This window comes from Watersipora subatra, chromosome 1 (assembly GCF_963576615.1).
Source record: "Watersipora subatra chromosome 1, tzWatSuba1.1, whole genome shotgun sequence".
Classification (NCBI taxonomy): Eukaryota; Metazoa; Bryozoa; class Gymnolaemata; order Cheilostomatida; family Watersiporidae; genus Watersipora; species Watersipora subatra.
Genome location: NC_088708.1, coordinates 3,126,614 through 3,150,409, shown reverse-complemented (window position 1 = coordinate 3,150,409; position 23,796 = coordinate 3,126,614). Strand labels below are relative to the sequence as shown.

The 23,796-nt window shown below is 37.2% G+C and overlaps 1 protein-coding gene across 1 annotated transcript; it reads left to right on the top strand.

Annotated features, from left to right (window-relative positions):
* Positions 1 to 85: 85 nt before the first annotated feature.
* LOC137385869 (sushi, von Willebrand factor type A, EGF and pentraxin domain-containing protein 1-like) lies at positions 86 to 13,874 on the top strand. The gene is made up of 11 exons (XM_068072448.1): positions 86 to 230; positions 861 to 1,019; positions 1,600 to 1,695; positions 3,312 to 3,473; positions 3,615 to 3,742; positions 4,394 to 4,695; positions 4,790 to 4,947; positions 5,574 to 5,769; positions 7,372 to 7,544; positions 13,138 to 13,377; positions 13,831 to 13,874. Exons 1-11 carry the CDS (start codon positions 86 to 88, stop codon positions 13,872 to 13,874), a joined length of 1,803 nt encoding a protein of 600 aa, XP_067928549.1.
* The last annotated feature ends 9,922 nt before the right edge of the window (positions 13,875 to 23,796 follow it).

Sequence of the window (23,796 nt, the reverse complement as noted above, 5' to 3'; positions counted from 1 at the left end):
TCTGTTGCTGACCTCTCATTCTATTGGTCAGCATATTTCACTTGAAAGCTTGAAGTAAATTGCAAATATCTTTTGGTAGGATGTGATGTCATTCTTTGAAGCATTCTTGCTGGATGGCTTGTTTGTCGGTTACTCACTTCCAGACGGTTTTTTGGCTGATTTGATATTTCGTGTCATTGAACGACAAGCAATCTGCGATGCGGGACAAGTCCTCATTGGTTCTATGTGCTGTAAGTCCTGCTTGAGTTATGTGTTCAGTAGACAACTAGATTCAACACATACTGTAAGGCATGTTCTACACTTGGAAATGATAGTGCGAAGCAAATGAACAGGCGATGAGTAAAATAGACTAGTACGTGTAACAAGGCTCATTAGGTGATCGTTCATGAGCTGAGAAAAATAGAATATATTGATATTGTGAGATTAACTATGTTAGCATTGATGCATGCATTTACATGTACATACATATATGCAGAGACCGGTATTTAATGTATATTAAATACATATAGACACACATCTGCGCATCTATGTAGCGCTACATGTTTATACATCCATCCTCTACTCTGCACTGACTTTAAAAAAAAACAAACACATGATGGTATATGATGTTAAATTCTTTATAATCCTGATGGAGCTAACGACACCGAAATCATAGAGGTATGCATAGATCTCACACACTCAATAGCATCACAGACTTAGATCTATGTTCTGCATTAATTATACAACTGCTCTTCTTCAACCCTCTTTGCAGTCAGTTTTTCTTTGTACTTCTAGTTTGATTCTCCAATAGTTAGAAAGGAACATCCCAAGAATTGATGAAATACCACATTAAGTGATAGCCTGTAGTCATATGTTTATAGTCATGTGTCCACGAGGAACATTTCTTAATGAGACCAAGAACTGCGAGTTGTGTCCAGTAGGCTATTACCAAGACATGCCTGGAAGAGAGACGTGTGTACGCTGCGCTGCAGGAAGCAATACTCACAGCACCGGGGCAAAGGATAGCCATGAGTGTTTCAGTGAGTTTCCTATATCTCACCAGCATATTAGTATTTAGTGTGTCATATTGAGAAGGTTGTGTGTTATACTGTAGGCAGCCCTTAAAGTTGTAGCATTCAAACTTGTTCAACTACATACTACCAACTCTTTCAATATCTTGCATCATCATTTTTTATGAAAGTCATTAACAGGCAACATATTCAAAACAATCTCCGAAAATTAATTTTTGCCATCTTTTCTGAGTCTATGGCCTCTATTTATGTCTATGAAAAATCATAGACTTTTTAAGTCTATGTTTTTTATAACTCTATAACATCTTATCTATTTATTGGTCTATTGATTTATTGATCTTGATTTATTGATTTATTGATTTACTGATTTACTGATATATTGATTTATTGATTTATTGATCTATGTATAATTTTGTTTTTTAAAAACCAATTTACTCTCTTCAAAGTCTGTGTTTGCTTGTCTGTGATCTCTTTTCATTCTAAGTGTATGTATGTTTTCTAAGTTTGTTCCCTACTTTTAATGTCTATGTTATTTCTACACTGCAAAGAGTTTTTCCTCTCACTATCCTGACAATCTGAATGTTTATAGAGTTGTGCGAGGCAGGAAGCTACTCACCGACAGGATTGGATGACCCTAGAAAACCATGTAGAAGTTGTGAGAGGGGTTACTATCAGCCGAGGAGAGGTAAAACTAAATGTAATCGATGCTACAGGAGATATACAACCCTCTATATGGCCACCACTGCAGCCTCTCATTGTACAGGTAACAGCAGCTCTCTACATATGCCCCAAGGCTATTCTGTAGCTATGGGGTCGACACCAGAGCCCACCAACAGACTAAACAGATCAAACAGATCTGCTACGAAAGCTGAGCTCCTATATCTTGATGACTTTTTGTATATTTAAAGCGATTCCATTTTCAATGCTTTCATATCAGTGAATTTAACTGCAGATTACAACTTTGCAGCTCTATGTATCAGTGGCTACGTGTCACGGACAGGCTTGGCTCCATGCGTACCTTGCCCAAGAGATTCATATCAGTCAGAAATGGGTAAAACATATTGTCTACCCTGCTCAAATTCTCTCACCACCCTTGAGTCTGGCGCCAATAATGTGAACCTATGTCAAAACATTGGTTAGTATACTATGAGTCTCTTTGTGTCTCGCCCACTATTCTGGTCCATTGTATATCACATTGACATAGCAAGCATATCTACTTGCAAACTAAAACTATGGGCCTGTTTGTTTATAATTTTATATACTTGGTTACAAGAAACACCAATAGATTTTTAAAATAACTAAAAGGGTTTTATACCTGCTGATTGATATTTACTTTTGTGAACACACAGCACATGACTCTTTATTTCATAAGATGTAATAAATAGCACAAAGCTGATTACACCAAGTTAGAGCTTGCAACTATTATTCCTATTCTTTAAATGTTTATTGTACACTCTGTCATCATATACACTCTGTCATCATATACACTCTGGTATCATATACACTCTGGTATCATATACACTCTGGTATCATATACACTCTGTCATCATATACACTCTGGTATCATATACACTCTGGTATCATATACACTCTGGTATCATATACACTCTGTCATCATATACACTCTGTCATCATATACACTCTGGTATCATATACACTCTGGTATCATATACACTCTGTCATCATATACACTCTGTCATCATATACACTCTGGTATCATATACACTCTGGTATCATATACACTCTGGTATCATATACACTCTGTCATCATATACACTCTGGTATCATATACACTCTGGTATCATATACACTCTGGTATCATATACACTCTGGTATCATACACACTCTGGTATCATATACACTCTGTCATCATATACACTCTGTCATCATATACACTTTGGTATCATATACACTCTGTCATCATATACACTCTGTCATCATATACACTCTGGTATCATATACACTCTGTCATCATATACACTCTGTCATCATATACACTTTGGTATCATATACACTCTGTCATCATATACACTCTGTCATCATACACACTCTGGTATCATATACACTCTGTCATCATATACACTCTGATATCATATACACTCTGTCATCATATACACTCTGGTATCATATACACTCTGTCATCATATACACTCTGTCATCATGTCTACTATGTTATCACATACACTCTGTCATCATGTCCACTATGTCATCACATAGAGTAGACTTTCATAAGGCTATAATATAAGGTAGATTTATATGTTTATGTCATATTCATTTATCAGCCATGCTTTCCTGTTGAAGAAAATGATCCACAACAAGAAGTAGCCTCTAACATAAAGTACTCATCACCCATCCATGATATCCTGCCGTACAGCGAATGCTTCCATCAGCCTTGTCTCCAATTGTCTACCTGCCATGACCTACCTCATGGATTTTTTTGCGAGTGTCAGCTTGGATTCACAGGTAGATTTTACTGGTCACATGAAAGTGCTGACACAACACAAACTGCAGCCAGTGTATTTAACTTTAGTCACATAGCTTTTGAGTTTGCTGTTGAAACAACTGTAGATAACCAGAGTAATGGGTCTTAAATAACTTTTACAGGTACATTCTGTGAGCAGGAGATCAATGAGTGTCACAGCTTTCCTTGTCGCAATAATGGACGGTGCTCAGATCAGATAGACAACTACATATGTATCTGTGCATTTGGCTGGACTGGGAGAAACTGCGAGGTAAACTTCCAAAGATACATAACTGTCGACTATTAACTCAGCACTACTGGCTGCTGTAAAAATTAGGGACTAGTTATATTTAACTGTGTACAACTTTCTTGACTAGCTCACATAGGCACAGCGCAGTGAAACTTTTTAAATAAACTAGTATCTATAACAATGAACAGTGTCTTCAGATTACAAGAAACAGTATAATAACTCCGAGACTGGAGGTAAAGCTATTCTGACAAACTGGTTCTGTAATGAGCCTACTAGTAAATACAGTGTTTTGTTCATGATGCTTTTTCATTACGTAAAGCAATGGCTGCACACTCTGACTGAACAAGTGACTAGCGAGGCAAAGGCTGTAGCGTCTCAACAGAAACGTTAAATGGCAAATATGTTACTTTACATGCCTTACTATGACTTCACCTGCGTTACTATGCACTGTGAATGCCTATAACAAGTCTTTATTCATAGAAGGCTGGCAACTGGTTTTATCTAATGTAGTCTGTCATTTCTTCTTCTTTTACAGAACTCTATAGTTTCTTTGCATTTTAAGTTTCTCCAAACTTACCTTCTCTTAGCTTGGTGAAGCGATAAACAGCACATGGGTGTTGATTATTAATGACTTTAATAGCAATCATGCTATAGTCAGTGCCTACTTTACAGATCGAGGTTGAAGAGTGCGTATCTCAACCGTGCCTCAACGGCGGCTCATGTTTAGATCATTTTGGAGGCTACGAATGTCAATGTCAGCCAGGCTACTCCGGTGTAAACTGTCAACTTGAAATAGATGAATGCTTTTTTTTGCCTTGTGCAAACAACTCTACATGTATAGATCTGGTAGGAGGATTCAGATGCGATTGCCTGCCCGGTTATCACGGTAGGCTGTGTGAGCTGGACATTGATGAATGTCGGAGTGCACCATGTCTGAATGGAGCCAGCTGCAGCAATTCTTGGGGATCATTTAGGTTGGTCTTCATGTTGACTCTTTTCCTGCAGTTAACATTTCTGCAGCAGTTGATATCTATGTCTATATTTAACATAAGTGACTATTTGATTTAGGTGTGAATGCTTGTCAGGGTTCAGGGGCTCACTCTGTGATGTTAACATTAACGATTGCCTCTCTAATCCATGTCAAAATGATGGGGTCTGCGAGGACCGGACTGAAGGCTATATCTGCATCTGCCAGAGCGGATATGGTGGTCAGAATTGTGACAAAGGTAGTTCACCATCTTTTCTTTTTATCCTTTATTGTCTTTTCCTAACATAAGATGCTAGCATATGTGAGTGGCAAGTCTTTGAATACATGGGAGTTGTCTACCCACCTAAACAAGTTACAGAAAGCGGGTAAAAGCCAAAGACTATGAACTGTAATGAATTGTAGATTGATTGTCCTCCTTCAGATTTGATCTGTGGTTGTTGTTGCTGAAGATAAGGTACCGAAGGAGGTGGGTTTTGCAGTGGCTCAAAATAGACTTCTGCATATTGACAAGTGACTAGGTGATTTGGCTGGCAGATGACACCAATTAGGGCAGCATGAGGAAAAACAAATGATTTAGGTGTTAGCTGACTCTCATGACAGGAGACAGATACCTCAAATAATGCGTGAATTTGGTGACAGGTGACAAGTGATAGGTGACAGCTGATGTTTGTTATTAGAAATGATTGAAAGTTTTTTACTGGTCACCAGCAAATGACTATCTTACGCTATATATTTTATCCTACACAAAAAAATATAATTTTAGCAAAATCATACTGAAAATAAAAATCTTATTTTTAAACAGCAAGTATGTTCATGTGGAAATTTAATACATCACTTTATCAATATATTTAAATCATTTTACAGTCTTGACATCGGATTATATTTTAACATTTGATGGAGAAGCCAACTCTTACTCTCGAGTCACAGTACCAAATAATGCTTACACATCCTTTTCTGTGTCATTTTGGCTGAAGTCTACGAGAAGCTCTAACTCAGACACACCGTTCTCCTATGCCAACTATGAGCATGCCAACGCCTTTACTCTCTCTGACTGCAGTCGGTAAAGTTGCTATATTGCACACTCCTAGTAGCTTTTATAGCACCAATTTTATAGCTAATCCTGTAGCTTGTGTTGATAGTAGTTGCTATAGCTTATATTCATAGTAGTTGCTATAGCTTATATCCTTTGGAGTTGCTATAGCTTATATTTCTAGTAGTTGTTATAGCTAATATTCATAGTAGTTGCTATAGCTTATATTTATAGCTGTTGCTGTAGCTTATGTTTATAGTTATTATCATAGTTTCTGTTTGTAATGCTGCTATATTATATTCTCACAATCTCTGTAATAGCGCACAAGATATATATCAATAAATTTCTGTGGAAGATTTTTCAAACCGTCAATAAAATGGAGCGCAGCCTATGAATTTATATACGAGTAAGTTAAGCTTGTCTAAATCTATATAAATCTTATTGTTTGTCTTTTTGTCAAACCGTGTGTCCAGTTATAGCAATTACAATCTAGCAATGAAAAATCCGCACAGCACTGAATGTGATTTTGGACCTACAGATCTAGCGGTGGCACACTTAACTGTTAAGCTACACGGAATACAATGGATTTATTAGGCGAATAGTCATTACATTGGTTAATATAGTCACACTTAGAGCGCTTGCTTGCAGTTAATAGCTAGCATTCTTAACCTTTACACGTAACGATTGTTAAGCTGGCCCAAAACACGAGTATTGTTTTAGTAAAGCTTTTCAGGTAAGTTACGCAAATTAATTAATTCGGGCATTTGACTAGTAATATATAAAATAATGTATATAATAAAATAATATGTATATGCATGTATATATATATATATATTACTAGTAGTATTATATAACAATATTTGATAATTACTGATTAGTGACTCAATTGTAGTAATTTCCATATAAAATAAACTATTTTTGTGCTGTTTTTTAACTCCAGACTTCTATAAACCAAGTAAACAGATCTAAACCTGTAATCTTTACTTTTAATTTTACTCGCATATAAAATCTTACATGATTTTCAATTGGTTGAATTCGTAGTCAGTTGAAAATGGTAACTAAAATGTTTGCTTACTTTTTTATTTTGTTTTTATTTTGTTTTCTCATTATTTCACTGTCTTCCCTCTCCCCGTCTCTTATTCTCTCTCATAGATATTCTGGTATCAGCTCACTGATTGGGTAACTGGTTCACTTAGCTAGTGCCAGACTCACTTATATGACACAAGAAGAATAAATCATTGAGAATATGCCAGTAATAATGATAAACCTGATAACATGTTGAATGTGATATCTAGGTCTGATTGTAGTTAAACTCAAGTTGCTAGAGCAAGAAAATGGATAACCAGACACTTATTCTAAAAATTAATAATTTCTTTTTTTTTAGGTAAACATTGTTTAGCCCGAGTATTTTAAAATTGTTTTGTAGTTGTATGCAGAACTGACATAAATATAGCGGCATTATAACATCAATGAATAAGCATTATATTTATTATAGCATTATATATATTATATATTATACAGGATAATGAAGAGGTCTATTGTGTTATAGGGGTTAAACTCAATCTCCAAGGAGCATAGTCTACCTAACAAGGGTTCGAGTATATGAATTCTGTATACTAGAATATTCCATAGGTTGCTTCTGTATGTCAACGATGACCTAGTGCCTACTGACATATCGCTAGATGACCAGCTCTGGCATCACACGGCTGTTACTTGGACTAACCAGCAGGGTATGTGGCAGGTGTTTGTTGATGGACTCTCAGTAAGAACAGGGTCATCTATCCAGGTAGACCAGAGCATATCAGGTAAGCGGGTTGTTACACTCGTCGAGCAGTTTTGTCTCACCCACCTGTAGTGTATTGTCAAGTACAAGCTGTAGTTGTCCAGATAAGAGTCGCCCGCTCAGAGTAAAGCAATTCTGTAAAGTAATTAATTAAAGGTTTACACACGATGATCTTTGCAAACACATTCTGCACTAGAACAAGCCTGGCAACATTTCTGCCATAAATTGATATCTGTAAAAGAACTTTGTCACAGCCTTTGTTCAACGTTTACCCACTACCTCTAAAGTATGCATGTTGCTCTCTATGTTACTCACTCGATCAGTATGATGCGACTCCCGTGAAATTGACTTTCATGAGAGTTGTTATCTCATGGCTAACATTTCATGAGCACAACTCCAACTCCCATCCAGAAGAGTAAACTATTTTAAAGGTTGACTTGCAACAAAATTCACATTACCGTTATTTGATATCAAAAGATTCACCATGTCTTACTCTGTTGTGTTGTAGGTGCAAAATATGTGGAAATGTGATTACAAGCTCTTAAAAGCTCAAAAACGAACAGAAAATCGCAGCCACACAAGACCGCCGTAGTTTGGATTCCCTTTCCAAAACCCTCAAATGTGATGTAGTTGTGAGAGATGGTTTCTGTTTACACTTTCTTGCAACCTTATTCGTCGAAATATTTTCACAAATATACTTCACGCATTCAATAAAACTATGTCTATTGTTCTTACGCGTCTGTTTTATCGTCATCGTAATGTTGTCACTTTTAGCACTGATATCTTATAACTTACCGTAAAAAATCATTAAACTTTTTAACCTTAGCTCGAAGGAGTACATATCATTGTCTGATAATCATGACAAGCCTGTTGGTCACCTGTGATAATCGAAAAGTGCTGCAGAAATTATTTGCAAAGTATTGGGTCACATGATCAGATTACGACTTGACGATTGAATAATACCGAAACAAAACTGTAAAGTAGCGAGCATCTATATTTGATATGAGGTCTTCGGTAAAACCCGAAGTGTTTGTCATAAACTAGTACTACGATAAGTTTTATATTGAGCTTTTTATTGGCCTTTCAATTCATGTGAGAACATACGTGACAAGACGATAACCAAATTTCGTGGTTACGTCATCGAAATAAAGAGATTCCAATCTACGGCGGCTGTTTGTTTTTGAGCTTTTAAGATCTTGTAATCACCTTTCCACATATTTTGCACCTACAACACAACAGAGTAAGACATGGTGAATCTTTTAATACCAAATAACTGTAAAGTGAATTTTGTTGCAAGTCAACCTTTAAACTACATGTATTCCACCTATCTTGAGTAAATACAAGTACAACAGTACTATTCTTCAGATTACATATAGTTCTGTCAAAAAGGAACTTGCTCTGAATGAATCAAGGGGTGCTTTAGCTCATAATTTATAGATAAGAAAACCTTGGTGTGAAAGCTTGACAAAAATGAATACTAGATGAACTAGAGTTGTCCTACCTCTGCACTTGTTTAACAGGATTAGGCAAACATTATTATATTTTCATACACATATTTAGATAGGAGCTAGTAATTCTTAGAACTCAGCATATAAATCTGTAAATGTTGATCAGTTAATGGCACAACCACCGACAGCAAGTCAGCATACCAATGTGAACTCAGTTCAGGCCCTCTGTAATCATCACACTTTGGTTTGTTTACCGCGGTTTACCGACAGAATGGTTTAAGATACCAGAAAGTTCAGAGCAGTTTCAGCTTTTCAAATGCAAGCTTAGACTTCTATGAGTGTAAGTCATCGGTATGCCGAGTGAGGCTAAAGGAGTTTCCATACATCTTAAGCACAGACAAATCACCAGCTTGTAATGCCCCGCTCACCATCAAGGAGTATTCAATGCTAATCTTCTTTACTATAATAAGAGTCGTATCATTTGGTAGCCCAGAACTACAATTGCAGGTCAAGAAAAAAATTTCTCCTAGTGGGATTCAAGCTCACGACTTTGAGCTTGGTGTACCAACAGCCTCACAGCTGCTCCAATCAACTACCCTTTCCATTTCCAAAATAATTATGCTTATTGACACACATGACAATCTTTCACAGCACAGTGAACTGCCAGGGTAATAATCATAATCAAAGATGTTTATAAGGCTTTAAAAATGACTCGATTCAATTCTCATCATAAAATAAACAATTCAATTCCCAACTCTTTTGCATCATAGGCAGTGTAAGAATCGATTGAGTTCACAATTTATTGCAAAACAAATTACAAAACAGCCCAATTCAATTCTCAATTCTTTAGCTATCTTAACTTTAATGAGTCGGCTCAATTAAATTCAATTCTTTCAAATAGACAAAAGCAATTCTCTAATAATTCTTACTTGAAATTGACCTATGGCAATATATCAAAATAACAATAGACCACAATTACTAACTTATCTATACGCATAAGCTCAGTTTCTTACTACTTACTCCTACTAAACATCAACTATCTCACTACAAATGAAATTTACATTGATTCATAGTAAATGCATTTCATTGCTCGTTTGATCAGCATTTTCACATAGGCACTTGTATAGGCACTAAGAGAGAGAGTGAGTTAAGACACTAAGGGAGAGAATGAGTTAAGGCACTAAGGGAGAGAGTGAGTTAAGGTACTAAGGGAGAGAGTGAGTTAAGGCATTAAGAGAGAGAGAGTGAGTTAAGGCACTAAGGGAGAGAATGAGTTAAGGCACTAAGGGAGAGAGTGAGTTAAGGCACTAAGGGAGAGAGTGAGTTAAGGCACTAAGGGAGAGAGTGAGTTAAGGCACTAAGGGAGAGAGTGAGTTAAGGTACTAAGGGAGAGAGGGAGTTAAGGCACTAAGGGAGAGAGTGAGTTAAGGCACTAAGGGAGAGAGTGAGTTAAGGCACTAAGGGAGAGAGTGAGTTAAGGCACTAAGGGAGAGAGTGAGTTAAGGTACTAAGGGAGAGAGTGAGTTAAGGCACTAAGGAAGAGAGTGAGTTAAGGCACTAAGGGAGAGAGTGAGTTAAGGCACTAAGGGAGAGAGTGAGTTAAGGCACTAAGGGAGAGAGTGAGTTAAGGCACTAAGGGAGAGAATGAGTTAAGGCACTAAGGGAGAGAGTGAGTTAAGGCACTAAGGGAGAGAGTGAGTTAAGGCACTAAGGGAGAGAGTGAGTTAAGGCACTAAGGGAGAGAGTGAGTTAAGGCACTAAGGGAGAGAGTGAGTTAAGGTACTAAGGGAGAGAGGGAGTTAAGGCACTAAGGGAGAGAATGAGTTAAGGCATTAAGAGAGAGAGAGTGAGTTAAGGCACTAAGGGAGAGAATGAGTTAAGGCACTAAGGGAGAGAGTGAGTTAAGGCACTAAGGGAGAGAGTGAGTTAAGGCACTAAGGGAGAGAGTGAGTTAAGGCACTAAGGGAGAGAGTGAGTTAAGGTACTAAGGGAGAGAGGGAGTTAAGGCACTAAGGGAGAGAGTGAGTTAAGGCACTAAGGGAGAGAGTGAGTTAAGGCACTAAGGGAGAGAGTGAGTTAAGGCACTAAGGGAGAGAGTGAGTTAAGGTACTAAGGGAGAGAGTGAGTTAAGGCACTAAGGAAGAGAGTGAGTTAAGGCACTAAGGGAGAGAGTGAGTTAAGGCACTAAGGGAGAGAGTGAGTTAAGGTACTAAGGGAGAGAATGAGTTAAGGCATTAAGAGAGAGAGAGTGAGTTAAGGTACTAAGGGAGAGAGTGAGTTAAGGCACTAAGGGAGAGAGTGAGTTAAGGCACTAAGGGAGAGAGTGAGTTAAGGCACTAAGGGAGAGAGTGAGTTAAGGCACTAAGGGAGAGAGTGAGTTAAGGTACTAAGGGAGAGAGGGAGTTAAGGCACTAAGGGAGAGAGTGAGTTAAGGCACTAAGGGAGAGAGTGAGTTAAGGCACTAAGGGAGAGAGTGAGTTAAGGCACTAAGGGAGAGAGTGAGTTAAGGTACTAAGGGAGAGAGTGAGTTAAGGCACTAAGGAAGAGAGTGAGTTAAGGCACTAAGGGAGAGAGTGAGTTAAGGCACTAAGGGAGAGAGTGAGTTAAGGCACTAAGGGAGAGAGTGAGTTAAGGCACTAAGGGAGAGAGTGAGTTAAGGCACTAAGGGAGAGAGGGAGTTAAGGCACTAAGGGAGAGAGTGAGTTAAGGTACTAAGGGAGAGAGTGAGTTAAGGCACTAAGGGAGAGAGTGAGTTAAGCCACTAAGGGAGAGAATGAGTTAAGGCACTAAGGGAGAGAGTGAGTTAAGGTACTAAGGGAGAGAATGAGTTAAGGCACTAAGGGAGAGAGTGAGTTAAGGCACTAAGGGAGAGAGTGAGTTAAGGTACTAAGGGAGAGAATGAGTTAAGGCATTAAGAGAGAGAGAGTGAGTTAAGGCACTAAGGGAAAGAGTGAGTGAAGGCACTAAGGGAGAGAGTGAGTTAAGGCACTAAGGGAGAGAGTGAGTTAAGGTACTAAGGGAGAGAATGAGTTAAGGCATTAAGGGAGAGAGTGAGTTAAGGCACTAAGGGAAAGAGTGAGTGAAGGCACTAAGGGAGAGAGTGAGTTAAGGTACTAAGGGAGAGAATGAGTTAAGGCACTAAGGGAGAGAATGAGTTAAGGCACTAAGGAAGAGAATGAGTTAAGGCGAGTATTCGATATTCATAAACACAAAACAATAAATATAAGCATGACAATATAAGCATAAAAAATAGACAGACATGTACTTTTCTGGATGACTAGCATGTATTTATACATAACAGAATTATTGCACCACAATAAAAACGCCAAAAATAAACTTATTGTCAGTGCGCAGGCAAACTATAGGGCTATAATATATTGCCGCGTAGTACATTTTATTAACCAATAAAATATATGCAGTGATATCAAGATCTTGTGGGAACATGTGTGGCTAGCAACATTGGACTGCGTTGAGATCTTCGTTTTGGCAACAAATACTAATACAAACCAGCAGCACTATGAACAATATGATAACAGACCTGTGATGCCATAGTATTCAGAGACAGCACTATGAACAATATGATAACAGACCTGTGATGCCGTAGTACTCAAGGAAAGCACTATGAACAATATGATAACAGATCTGTGATGTCATAGTATTCAGAGAAAGCACTATGAACAATATGATAACAGACCTGTGATGCCGTAAAATTAAAAAAAAGGACTATGAACAATATGATAACAGACCTGTGATGTCGTAGTATTCAAGGACAGCACTATCAACAATATGATAACAGACCTGTGATGCCATAGTATTCAGGAAAAGCACTATGAACAATACGATAACAGACCTGTGATGCCGTAGTATTCAAGGACAGCACTATGAACAATATAATAACAGACCTGTGATGCCGTAGTATTCAAGGAAAAGAAGCTTTGAACGTCTGAAGACTGGAGGTCTCCAAATTTAAACCCTCCAAACAATTAGTCAGAAATCTGTTAGTCAAAGTTTAAGGCAGTTGACAAATATTAAACAATCCCATTGTCAAGCCAGCTCATTCTTAGAGTAGACGCTTCTTATGTGTTATTGTTATGAGCAGCGGTGATTTCTAGTACTGTATAGTGTTGCCAAGTTTCTTACACGATATATTGCATTAACTCTTGTTAGGTGGAGGAATGTTTGTCATTGGTCAGGAGCAAGATGACTTGAGTGGCACGTACAGTTCTGCAGAATCCTTCATGGGGCAGATAACGCTCCTTTACGTCTGGGATCGAATCCTAGAGGCAGAAGAGGTATACGCGATGTACACAAGCTGTGAAAATGTCCCGGACAGCCTTGTGTTCTGGCCCAGCTTCCAATACGCTATAGTTGATACACTGATGGTGGAAAACTCAACCTTCTGTTCAGGTTAGAGTTTTGAGTCCTCCAAACTTTCTCTTATGTGATTTTCCTCTTTCTAAAGTTTTGAGTACACAGAGTCATTATTTACAGTGTACAGCTGTAGACAAGCAGTTTTGGAAGAGCCACTTTATTGCTGCTGACTTCTGAAAATCTACCTTCGGTTTGTGTTTGACAGTTTCTCTGCTACATATAGCCTGTGATCATTTTTTTTTCAATAACTCACAGTGTAATTGATTGCATGAGTTTTTCCATCATCGCTATGCCGTCATCAGACCATTTAAACTCGTATGTTGTTAGAGTAATATTATACAGTATATCTTGAGGTACATGATACTGTTAGCTTTCCAAAGACTTTCCTTGTCATCTGACTGCACCGCTCAATCAGTTTTCTGCCTCAAAAACACTTTCTTAGCTCCTGTTAGTGTATCTCAGTAACAAGTGCTGACTCGCTGTTTTTAGTCACCAGCTCGGCAGCAAAGAAGAGAGCTGTTGTTAATGAATGAGAGCTGTTGTGACTTGGTAACAGAAGTTCAGTCATGTTGGCAGTCAGTTGTAAGAAGGGTAGCATTAAGAGAAAATGTTTGATTTAAACAGCCTTGCTCCAAGATACATACATAATCATCCTCTACAGACCTGACTACTGTCAGCACCTTCGGATGACATTCTTGTATAGAATGGAATGCAGCTCTAAATGTCTGTAAGGTCTATCATGGAAAAGCACTAAGTCTTGATTATTTGACATGAGCTGGAACCAATAAATGGCATATTCTTGAAAATGAACCTAGTCAAGTAGTGAAAATCCCAGAGCCATGATACAGCTTAACAATTTGAGTGTTTAAAAGTTAAGTGTTAAAACTCGCTCTAAAGGAATTTGGCAGCGTGCCTTTATGCTGAAGCAAGTTCTCATCTTTTGTTTAATGTAGCAGTTTTAGGTTTGCATATAATGTAATATTCCTTATATACATAAGTTACATCTGCCTGCAGTTTTATTAGACTAGCCTGTACTTTACACTGCTTTATGTTAATATTGATCCCTTTTATACAAGAGACCGTAAATACTGCATCTATTGTACATGTATGTATATATATATATAAAAAAAAAATGGTTTACTCACCCCGGATACTCCGTATGGGTGGTAAATTCTGCTCTAACTCGGGTCTTCTACCAGAGACCTGGGAGTTTGAGCACTCGCCTCAAGATCTTAGCTGTTCCCAATAGCGCACTTTTCTGCAACTCACCTGAGCTGATTGTTGTTGGTAGTTGGGCAAGCCACATTTTATGCGCCGGTGTTATTGCGCCCAGTGCCCCAATGACTACTGGGATTACAGTTGTTCTTACATTCCAGCATTTATCAATCTCTTCTCAAAGAGGGAGATATTTCTCTACCTTTTCTTCACATATATATATATATATAAATTGTTTCTTCACCCCGGATACTCCGTATGGGTGGTAATTTCTGCTCTAACTCGGGTCTCCTACCAGAGACCTGGGAGTTGAGCACTCGCCTCAAGATCTTAGCTGTTCCCAATAGCGCACTTTTCTGCAACTCACCTGAGTTGATTGCTGTTGGTATTTGGGCAAGCCACATTTTATGCGCCGGTGTTATTGCGCCCAGTGCCCCAATGACTACTGGGATTACAGTTGTTCTTACATTCCAGCATTTATCAATCTCTTCTCAAAGAGGGAGATATTTCTCTACCTTTTCTTTTTCTTTGCTGGCTATATTGTAGTCATTGGGTATTGCTATATCTATAATAGTAGCCCTCTTGTTCTCCCTGTCCACCACTACTATATCTGGTTGGTTTGCTAGGACATGCTTGTCAGTCCGGATGTAGAAGTCCCAGAGGATCTTAGCGCGGTCATTTTCATTGACCATACCAGAAGCTTCCCACCAGTGTTGTGGTTTATTAAGGCCATACTCGTCACATAGACTTCTATACACAACCCCTGCGATATGATTATGCCGCTCAGTGTATGCGTTTCCTGCTAGCTGCTTGCATCCACTGATGATGTGTTGGATGGTCTCAGATGCATCTTTGCACAGTCTGCATCTAGGATCGTCTCTAGTGTGATAGATTTTTGTTTGGAGTTGCTTTGTTGGGAGCACTTGCTCCTGGGCTGCCATGATTAGCGACTCTGTATTGGTTGTTAGGTTTCCATTGTTCAGCCACATATATGTCTAGTGAAGATCGCCAACCTTAGATATTTGTCGGTGGCAAGCACCATAAAGTGGTTTTGTGTGCCAGTCAATTTCCTCTTCATCAGGGCGTAGGTCCATTGTAAGAGCAGCCGATTGAAATTCAGCTAGCAACTTATCTGAAGTGGCCATGGAGGCTGCATATGCTTTGATGCTTTGTTCCTCCTCTTTCACTGTCTGCTGTACACTTTTGAGTCCCCTACCGCCATCTTTCCTATCGAGATACAATCTAGTAGTATCAGATTTTGGGTGGAGTGCTCCATGCATGGTCAGCAGTTTACAAGTTGCTATATCTGTTTCCTTGATGGCTTCCTCAGTCCACTTTATTATGCCTGCTCGATATCTTATTACTGGCAGTGCGTAGGTATATATTGCCATGACTTGGTTCTTGGCATTGAGCTGGCTCCATAGGACCTGCCGAAGGCGTTTCTTGTATTCAGTAATGGTTTGGTGTCGTACCTCGGTTTTGTGGTTGATGTTGCTTTGCATAATCCCTAAGTACTTGTACCCTTCTTCTATATCTTTGATGGTACCATTTGGCATTCTTAGGCCATCTGTGAGCATAGAATGGTCTTTCTTAAGAATTAGCCTTCCACATTTCTCAATACCGAAGGTCATTCCGATGTCCTTGCTGTATACCTGAGTGAGGTGGATTAGCGAATCAATATCCCTTTCTTTGTTAGCATTCTCTACTAATTTATACAGTTGGCCACAGTTCCATTTTATGTTGATCACTGTGGTTTTAGTTCTACTTACGATTAAAAAAATATACATGTATATATACGCAGTATATATATATATATACACTATATCCTATATACACAGTATATATACACTATATATACACTGTATATATAGTGTATATATACACAGTATATATACACTATATATACACTGTATATATAAACTATATATACATTGTATATATATGCGCAGTATATATATATACATGTATATATATATACATGTATATATGTGTATATATGTATGTATATATACACATATATATATATATATATATGTGTATATACATGTATATATGCACTATATATACACTGTATATATAGTGCATATATACACAGTATATATACACTATATATACACTGTATATATAAATTATATATACATTGTATATATATACACCATATATGCACTGTATATATACACTATATATACATTGTATATATACACACTATATACACACACTGTATATACACACTATATATATACACACTGTATATATATACACTGTATGTATATACACACTGTATATATTCACTGTATATGTAGACATAAAAACCACGGTGCTCAACATAGAATGTAACAGTATAAATTAGTAGAGAATTAGATAGAATACTTATCTTGATTAGCTACTGGCAGTTTTTGTGCTTGCGCAGTCATCAGGCTAAAGATCTCAACTCTAGATCTCAACTCAACTCTGTAAATCTCAAGATTGGTTATGACTCTACTGGCGACAGACTCCTCCATTGATAACGTGCAATAACTCTGGTGCTAAAAACTTTATATTTATATACTGTATATATGTCTGTATATGTATTATCATATATCAGTCTGTCTGTAAGGTGTGTATGTATTGTCATATATCAGGCTGTTTGTAAGGTGTATATGTATTGTCATATATCAGTCTGTCTGCAAGGTGTGTATGTATTGTCATATATCAGTCTGTCTGTAAGGTGTGTATGTATTGTCATATATCAGTCTGTCTGTAAGGTGTATATGTATTGTCATATATCAGTCTGTCTGTAAGGAGTGTATGTATTGTCATATATCAGTCTGTCTGTAAGGTGTATATGTATTGTCATATATCAGTCTGTCTGCAAGGTGTATATGTATTGTCATATATCAGTTTGTCTGTAAGGTGTGTATGTATTGTCATATATCAGTCTGTCTGTAAGGTGTATATGTATTGTCATATATCAGTCTGTCTGCAAGGTGTATATGTATTGTCATATATCAGTCTGTCTGTAAGTTGTGCATGTATTATTATAATTAATATTATTATTAACCGAGCAGGTGGTTGTTACAAGCACCTGCTCAACAACGCTAACTATCTCTCTTTATGACTCATAGCCTGCCCTCAATTGGAGGAGATCGCTCATGGTCAGGTGAGATGGTCAGATCTAGAGACAGCAGGAGTAGCTATATACAACTGTGACCTAGGCTACAACCTTGAGGGAACGAGTACTAGGTCCTGCTTAGTAACTGGGGAGTGGTCAGACAAACAGCCCTCGTGTATAGGTGTGTGTTTGTAATTGCAGAACCGGTGCTATACTGTAGCCTTGTATTTCCTTTTCTGGTTCGGCCTAATGAATAATGTTGGAGTGAAACAGAGTATCAATATTGCAGCATTATATGGGTTGAATGTACCTAAATATTTTATTGAACAACTTGAATTTTGTTCCTTTTCTTCGATTTTCTTACATATATATATATATATATATATATATATATATATATATATATATAAACTACTGTAGAAGAATGCCTGGCGTTGTCCGGGTAATAATAGTTTTTGCAGAAAAACTTATTTTTAATTTACATATAACAACGTTTACCATTCTAACTTTCAAACTGCATATCATTAGAAAAGTGTTTTGTGCAGGTGAAATAAATTAAGAGAAAAAATAAAACAACTGTAAAGGTTTTCAAACTTTGTCAAACAACTGTAACTTTCAAACTTCATATCATGAGGAAAATGTTTTGTGCAGGTTTTGTGCATAAATTAAAAAAAAATAAAACAACTATAAAAGTGTTTAAATGTAAATGTGAAATAATTAGCAAGTAATAGCTAAATTAAGTCTGTTTTGCTACGATTACAATAAAAGATGATTCGGTAATGATACAATTAATACGAACTGAGAAAACAAAATAGAAATTCTGAATATGTAGAATTAATAATAAAAATTCTTGCATAGAAGTGTGCGTATAAAAAAGGTTACTGGTCCACCAGAAGCTATCCATCAAAACTTTGAATACGACAATACTGGTACCTCTTGACACTTGTACAAATGTAAAAATGAGAATTCGTACCCTCTTTGTCTGACCAAACGGTGAGAGAATGACGAGGCTCTTCCTACTTTGATAATACAATTGTCCGTGTGAAAAGAATTGGCCTTGATGGCGGATATAGCAATTGTACCTTACGAAAAACCAAAAATAGAAGTTCAAGGAAACACGAAAAAGCATTGTGTTTTGTAGAAGTAATAGAATTCTTAGCTTTCAAATACGACGATACTGGTACCTCTCGATACTGGTACAAATGTAAAAATGAGATATCGTACTATCTCTGTCTTACTAAATGGTGCGAGAATGTCGATGCTCTTCCTACGGAAATAATACAATTGTCTGTGTAAAATGAATGGGCCTTGACTGCAGATATAGCAGTTGTCTGCAGTCAAACAAGGCCTTTCAAAAAAACCGAAAATAGAAGTTAAAGAAAACACAAAAAAGCATCATGTTTTATAGAATTAATAAATTTCATAGAATTTTAAATAATGTCATTTAGCGGTTGCATATGGTATACCGTATATGATAGTTCTTTTTATCAATAGGCAAAGGCTACCTTGTGTGGCTTTACCAATTGTTGAGAACCTCCAACACATTAACACATTGACCGGTAGTTACGACACTGCCCAGTACAAGCGATCTTACTACTGCTTTGTGTAAAAGTGTAAAAGCTATAATTCTGAGAACACCAAGTTATTATTTGTTTAAGATCACTTATGCCTTCGCACAGAAAGTAGCTGTAGACACGGAAGATGCAGGATTTAAATTAATCTATCAATGTGTTTAATTGATCAATATGGTGTGCAATGAAGCTTTTGAAGTCTGTAATAGTGAGCTATTGCATATTTCAGCTGTATAAAGACATATTTCTTTCTATTAACCTAATGCTACACAATATCTCCTCACTTACACAGACTCATAGCTCTTTCATGACAATGACCCTCTTATGTTTTATTTACTAGTGATAGACTGTGGTCCTCCTCCGCGATTTGATGATCAACTTACTGTCAGCAATGAAGGTAGCTTCTATAATAATCGCACAATATATAGCTGTGTTCCAGGCTACACCGGATATGAAGAGTTTGCCTGCGCTGTTGATGGCCACTGGCTAGGAACTAGTCCAACATGCATAAGTAAGAGAATTGGTTTAATCACACCTCAATTAATAAACAAAACCTATCTAGTAGATGTTAACCTTTTGCTGTTCTAACAACAAAATAACTATTTTAGAAGTTGTCTGTCCACTGTCCAACATTAGCTTTCCGCTAATTATATCAACTGATGGGATGGATAGCACAAGTTTGAGCGCATCACTTTTAGAAGGAAACACTACAGAAATGTCACAGGACTCTTTGGGATACGGTGATACATTGACACTTACCTGTGCAAAGGGGTACGTCATCAAATGCAAGCGCTGCAAGACTTTGAAACTCTTTATATTCTTATCAAGAATGCGAGCTGTACCATTATGAGTTATAAGTTTGAATCAGCAGAAGGTTTAATAGACATACACATAACTGCTAGATAGCCTACATGTAAGTGCTCTGCTATTCTATTATAAACTGTTTTAGATTTGGCCTTCTTTTAAAACTCAAGCTAAGACTAAGGCTAAGCGCAAGAGTCATCTAGACTTAAACTAATGTTTTTTCTCTTCATGTAATATTGTTGTTAATAAACTGTTGTTGGTGCTGATGTGTGATATCAGTGTCGTATTTCCATCTCATCATATCTTTGTTGAAGGTGGTCATGGGTTTGACATCTCTCTGTAGGTACTTGCTTGTGGGAACAAGTGAGCTGATTTGTACCGGAACTGGCATCTGGCACACATCTATTCCTCTTTGTGAAAAGATCAGCCAGTGCAAAAAGAACCCTCCTAGAATTCATGGTGCCACAGTTACCACGAGCAATGTAAGTCTCTTCACAGTCACTTTTGTATTATAAACTGGTCTCCATTGTCAATGACAATAATAATCAGACATATGCTGACTCTAAAAACAAAAAAGCTAGTTGAAACAAATTTGTTTTGTAACTTACTCATGTTATCTTGCTTGTGTGAAATGTTTGCAGATACTAAATATAGTAGGATAAGTGGACACATACAGACAGGCTGATACAATCGAATAGAGCTCAATAGATTTGACTTACTAAGTGTGAACTAGTTATGATCATGTACTCATGTGGTTTATCCACTGAGATGCTTTATATGCTGTGAAGACAATAGTCTAACTCACCAGTCTAAAATAGAAGATTAGTTAATATTCAAAGCAACACTAACTTCTAGTTTTAGAAGATAAGGTAGTTTTAGTCAACAATTACGCAAGACCAGTTTGTGCATGCTGATTCATAGAGCAGAGCATAAACTGACTTACTGCCCCACATTATTTGCTCTAGCATAGATATTAGTTATTAGGAGTCGTTCTCACTCGATTGAAACATCAGGTATTGATTTGTTAATAGTTCAAGACTAATTCATGATTTCCAACTCAAGCATGAAAAATAACAAAGTAACAAAAGTATATGCAATAACAATATAGTAACTAACTTATTAGCATCAGTGTATTTATTGTGTTTCATCATCATTTTCTTTATTAGGCAGCTTAATACTCTAGCATGTTATTAGTTCATATACTAGTAGATACACTAGCATGTTACTAGTTCGTATACTAGTAGATACACTAGCATGTTACCAGTTCATATACTAGTAGATACACTAGCATGTTACTAGTTCATATACTAGGAGATACACTAGCATATTACTAGTTCATATACTAGTATATACACTAGCATGTCACTAGTTCATATACTGGTAGATACCTTAGCATGTTACTAGTTCATATACTAGTAGATACACTAGCATGTTACTAGTTCATATACTGGTAGATACACTAGCATATTACTAGTTCATATACTAGTAGATACACTAGCATGTTACTAGTTCATATACTGGTAGATACACTAGCATATTACTAGTTCATATACTAGTATATACACTAGCATGTTACTAGTTCATATACTGGTAGATACCTTAGCATGTTACTAGTTCGTATACTAGTAGATACACTAGCATGTTACTAGTTCGTATACTAGTAGATACACTAGCATGTTACTAGTTCATATACTAGTAGATACACTAGCATGTTACTAGTTCATATACTAGTAGATACACTAGCATGTTAGTAGTTCATATACTAGTAGATACACCAACTTATACGCTAGTCAATTTTACTACTAGTGTTCCATTTCCTTGAATCTCTGGTATCTCCTTTTCAGAACACCGGTATACTAGTAGCTGAATACACTTGCTCACTTGGTTGGTCTGCAACTGGTAACTCAACTTTAGTCTGTCTTGGTAATGACTGGCTTGATGTAGACTTCATCTGCATCAAAAAGCTGTGTCCAATGCTCACCATCCCACACAGCATCATAGTCTCTAGTTCTCAAGCACTCGGAGCCCACGAATATGGAGATGTGGCTAACGTCTCGTGCCAACTAGGTTAGCTGGATTAACAAATCTTTATAATATGCATGGGAAATTTTTTACGAATTTAGGCTTAAACACGTATGATCAGCACCTAGTCTGACCATACAGATACTTAGTCTAAGTTTAAGTCAGTTAGCTAGACTGGAGGATGGTTCCGTTCCATTTGGAGATTTGTTCTTAGCAATCCACAACTCAGAATTCTATGAATAAAATGTGTAAATAGAATGAGAAATGAACTAAAGTTATCATTATTTGTAAGTTCAGTCAGTCATGTGCAGTGTACAGCTGCATCTAAAAACTCTCTCATTCTTTTGGAGTCAGTTGTTTTATCAATGATTGTCTTGTGGTTTGGTTTTGTTGCTAACTTCTATACAATTTTGTTCTCAGTAGATTCATGCTATGTATCTAGATCTACCTTTTACAAGTTGTTCGCTGCGCTATTGTGTTGCAGTCTGGGTCTACTTTGGTTCCTGTTGTCATTGCAAAGCTGCGAAGATAGTAGCTGTCTCAATATTATGATCAACCTTGTGCTCATGTCCTAACCGTCTTAGACCTTTCTCTATTTGAATATCAGTCATAGATCAGATCCTTACTCATCTTAAGATTTCCGTGTCCTTGACCATATCTTTCCAAGTGAGATTTATGATGCTGCGGAGTTGCCTTCTCATGAAAGTATGGAGTCACTTCATTTGAGTGGAGTACATGTCCAGTTCACAGCACCATACAGCAAGGGTTGTCAAGACAATAGCTCACTAGACATTACATACTTATTGAATGGAAACATGCTGAGTTTTTTGCAGAAGATTTTGCAGCTTCCAATAGAAGCACTTGTCTTTCCATGTTTATCAATCTTAGCACTGCTAGATACAGTACTACCCAGGTATCTGAAATCTGTACAGTGAAAAAGTTGCTTGTTAGCTATAAGAATGACTGTAGGTTCTGAGGATAGATGGGGAGGTTTTATATTTATCTTTACTGTGCATTGTAATGCTGCCTGCTCTGTCAAAACAGTCTATAAGCAGTTGAGGAGTCTCCAGTGTATAATCAGTCTTTAGCTGAGGGGCCAGTCAGAGTACCGGCATTCTTGGCCAACATTTCTCTGACAAAAAATTTAGTTCTACAGGATTTAGCTCTGTGGTCAGACAATTAAAAAAGTGAACATTGTGTATTGTATGGATGTAGGCTTTCATTGATATCTTTAAAAGCGATCTCCAGCACGACATCAAACGATAGCGAGACAGAGCACTGTCACTGCAAATCTATTCGAAGTCTAATTTGCCTGAACTACTGGAGTATGCATTCTGTTATGTAAAGATTTCACGAGGTTTATCTTTTGTTGATACTATCAAACTTTTGGACATTCTAGACATTGTCCCATAACTGATGAAGGCTGAACACTATATCTATTGTAGCACACCCCTCACAAAAATCTCACTCTAGCTCAGGCATTACATATAGGGATACCACATTACCGACCATGTAGAGTAGTATACTAGACATGATCTCTCCAGTAATAGATATTAGAGTTCCACCTCAAAGTTTTCATTCTTTAAGATCACCTTTTTTAAAATATAAGTGTGATGATGGTACCTGTCTAATCCTGTCACATTTTTTTTTCAATATGTTCCTAATCAGTTTACATGGTATCTCTTATAGCTTCTGACCGCCATATTTCTATTTTGCTAAAAGCTTACTTTGTTTTTTTTTGTCATGTTGAGT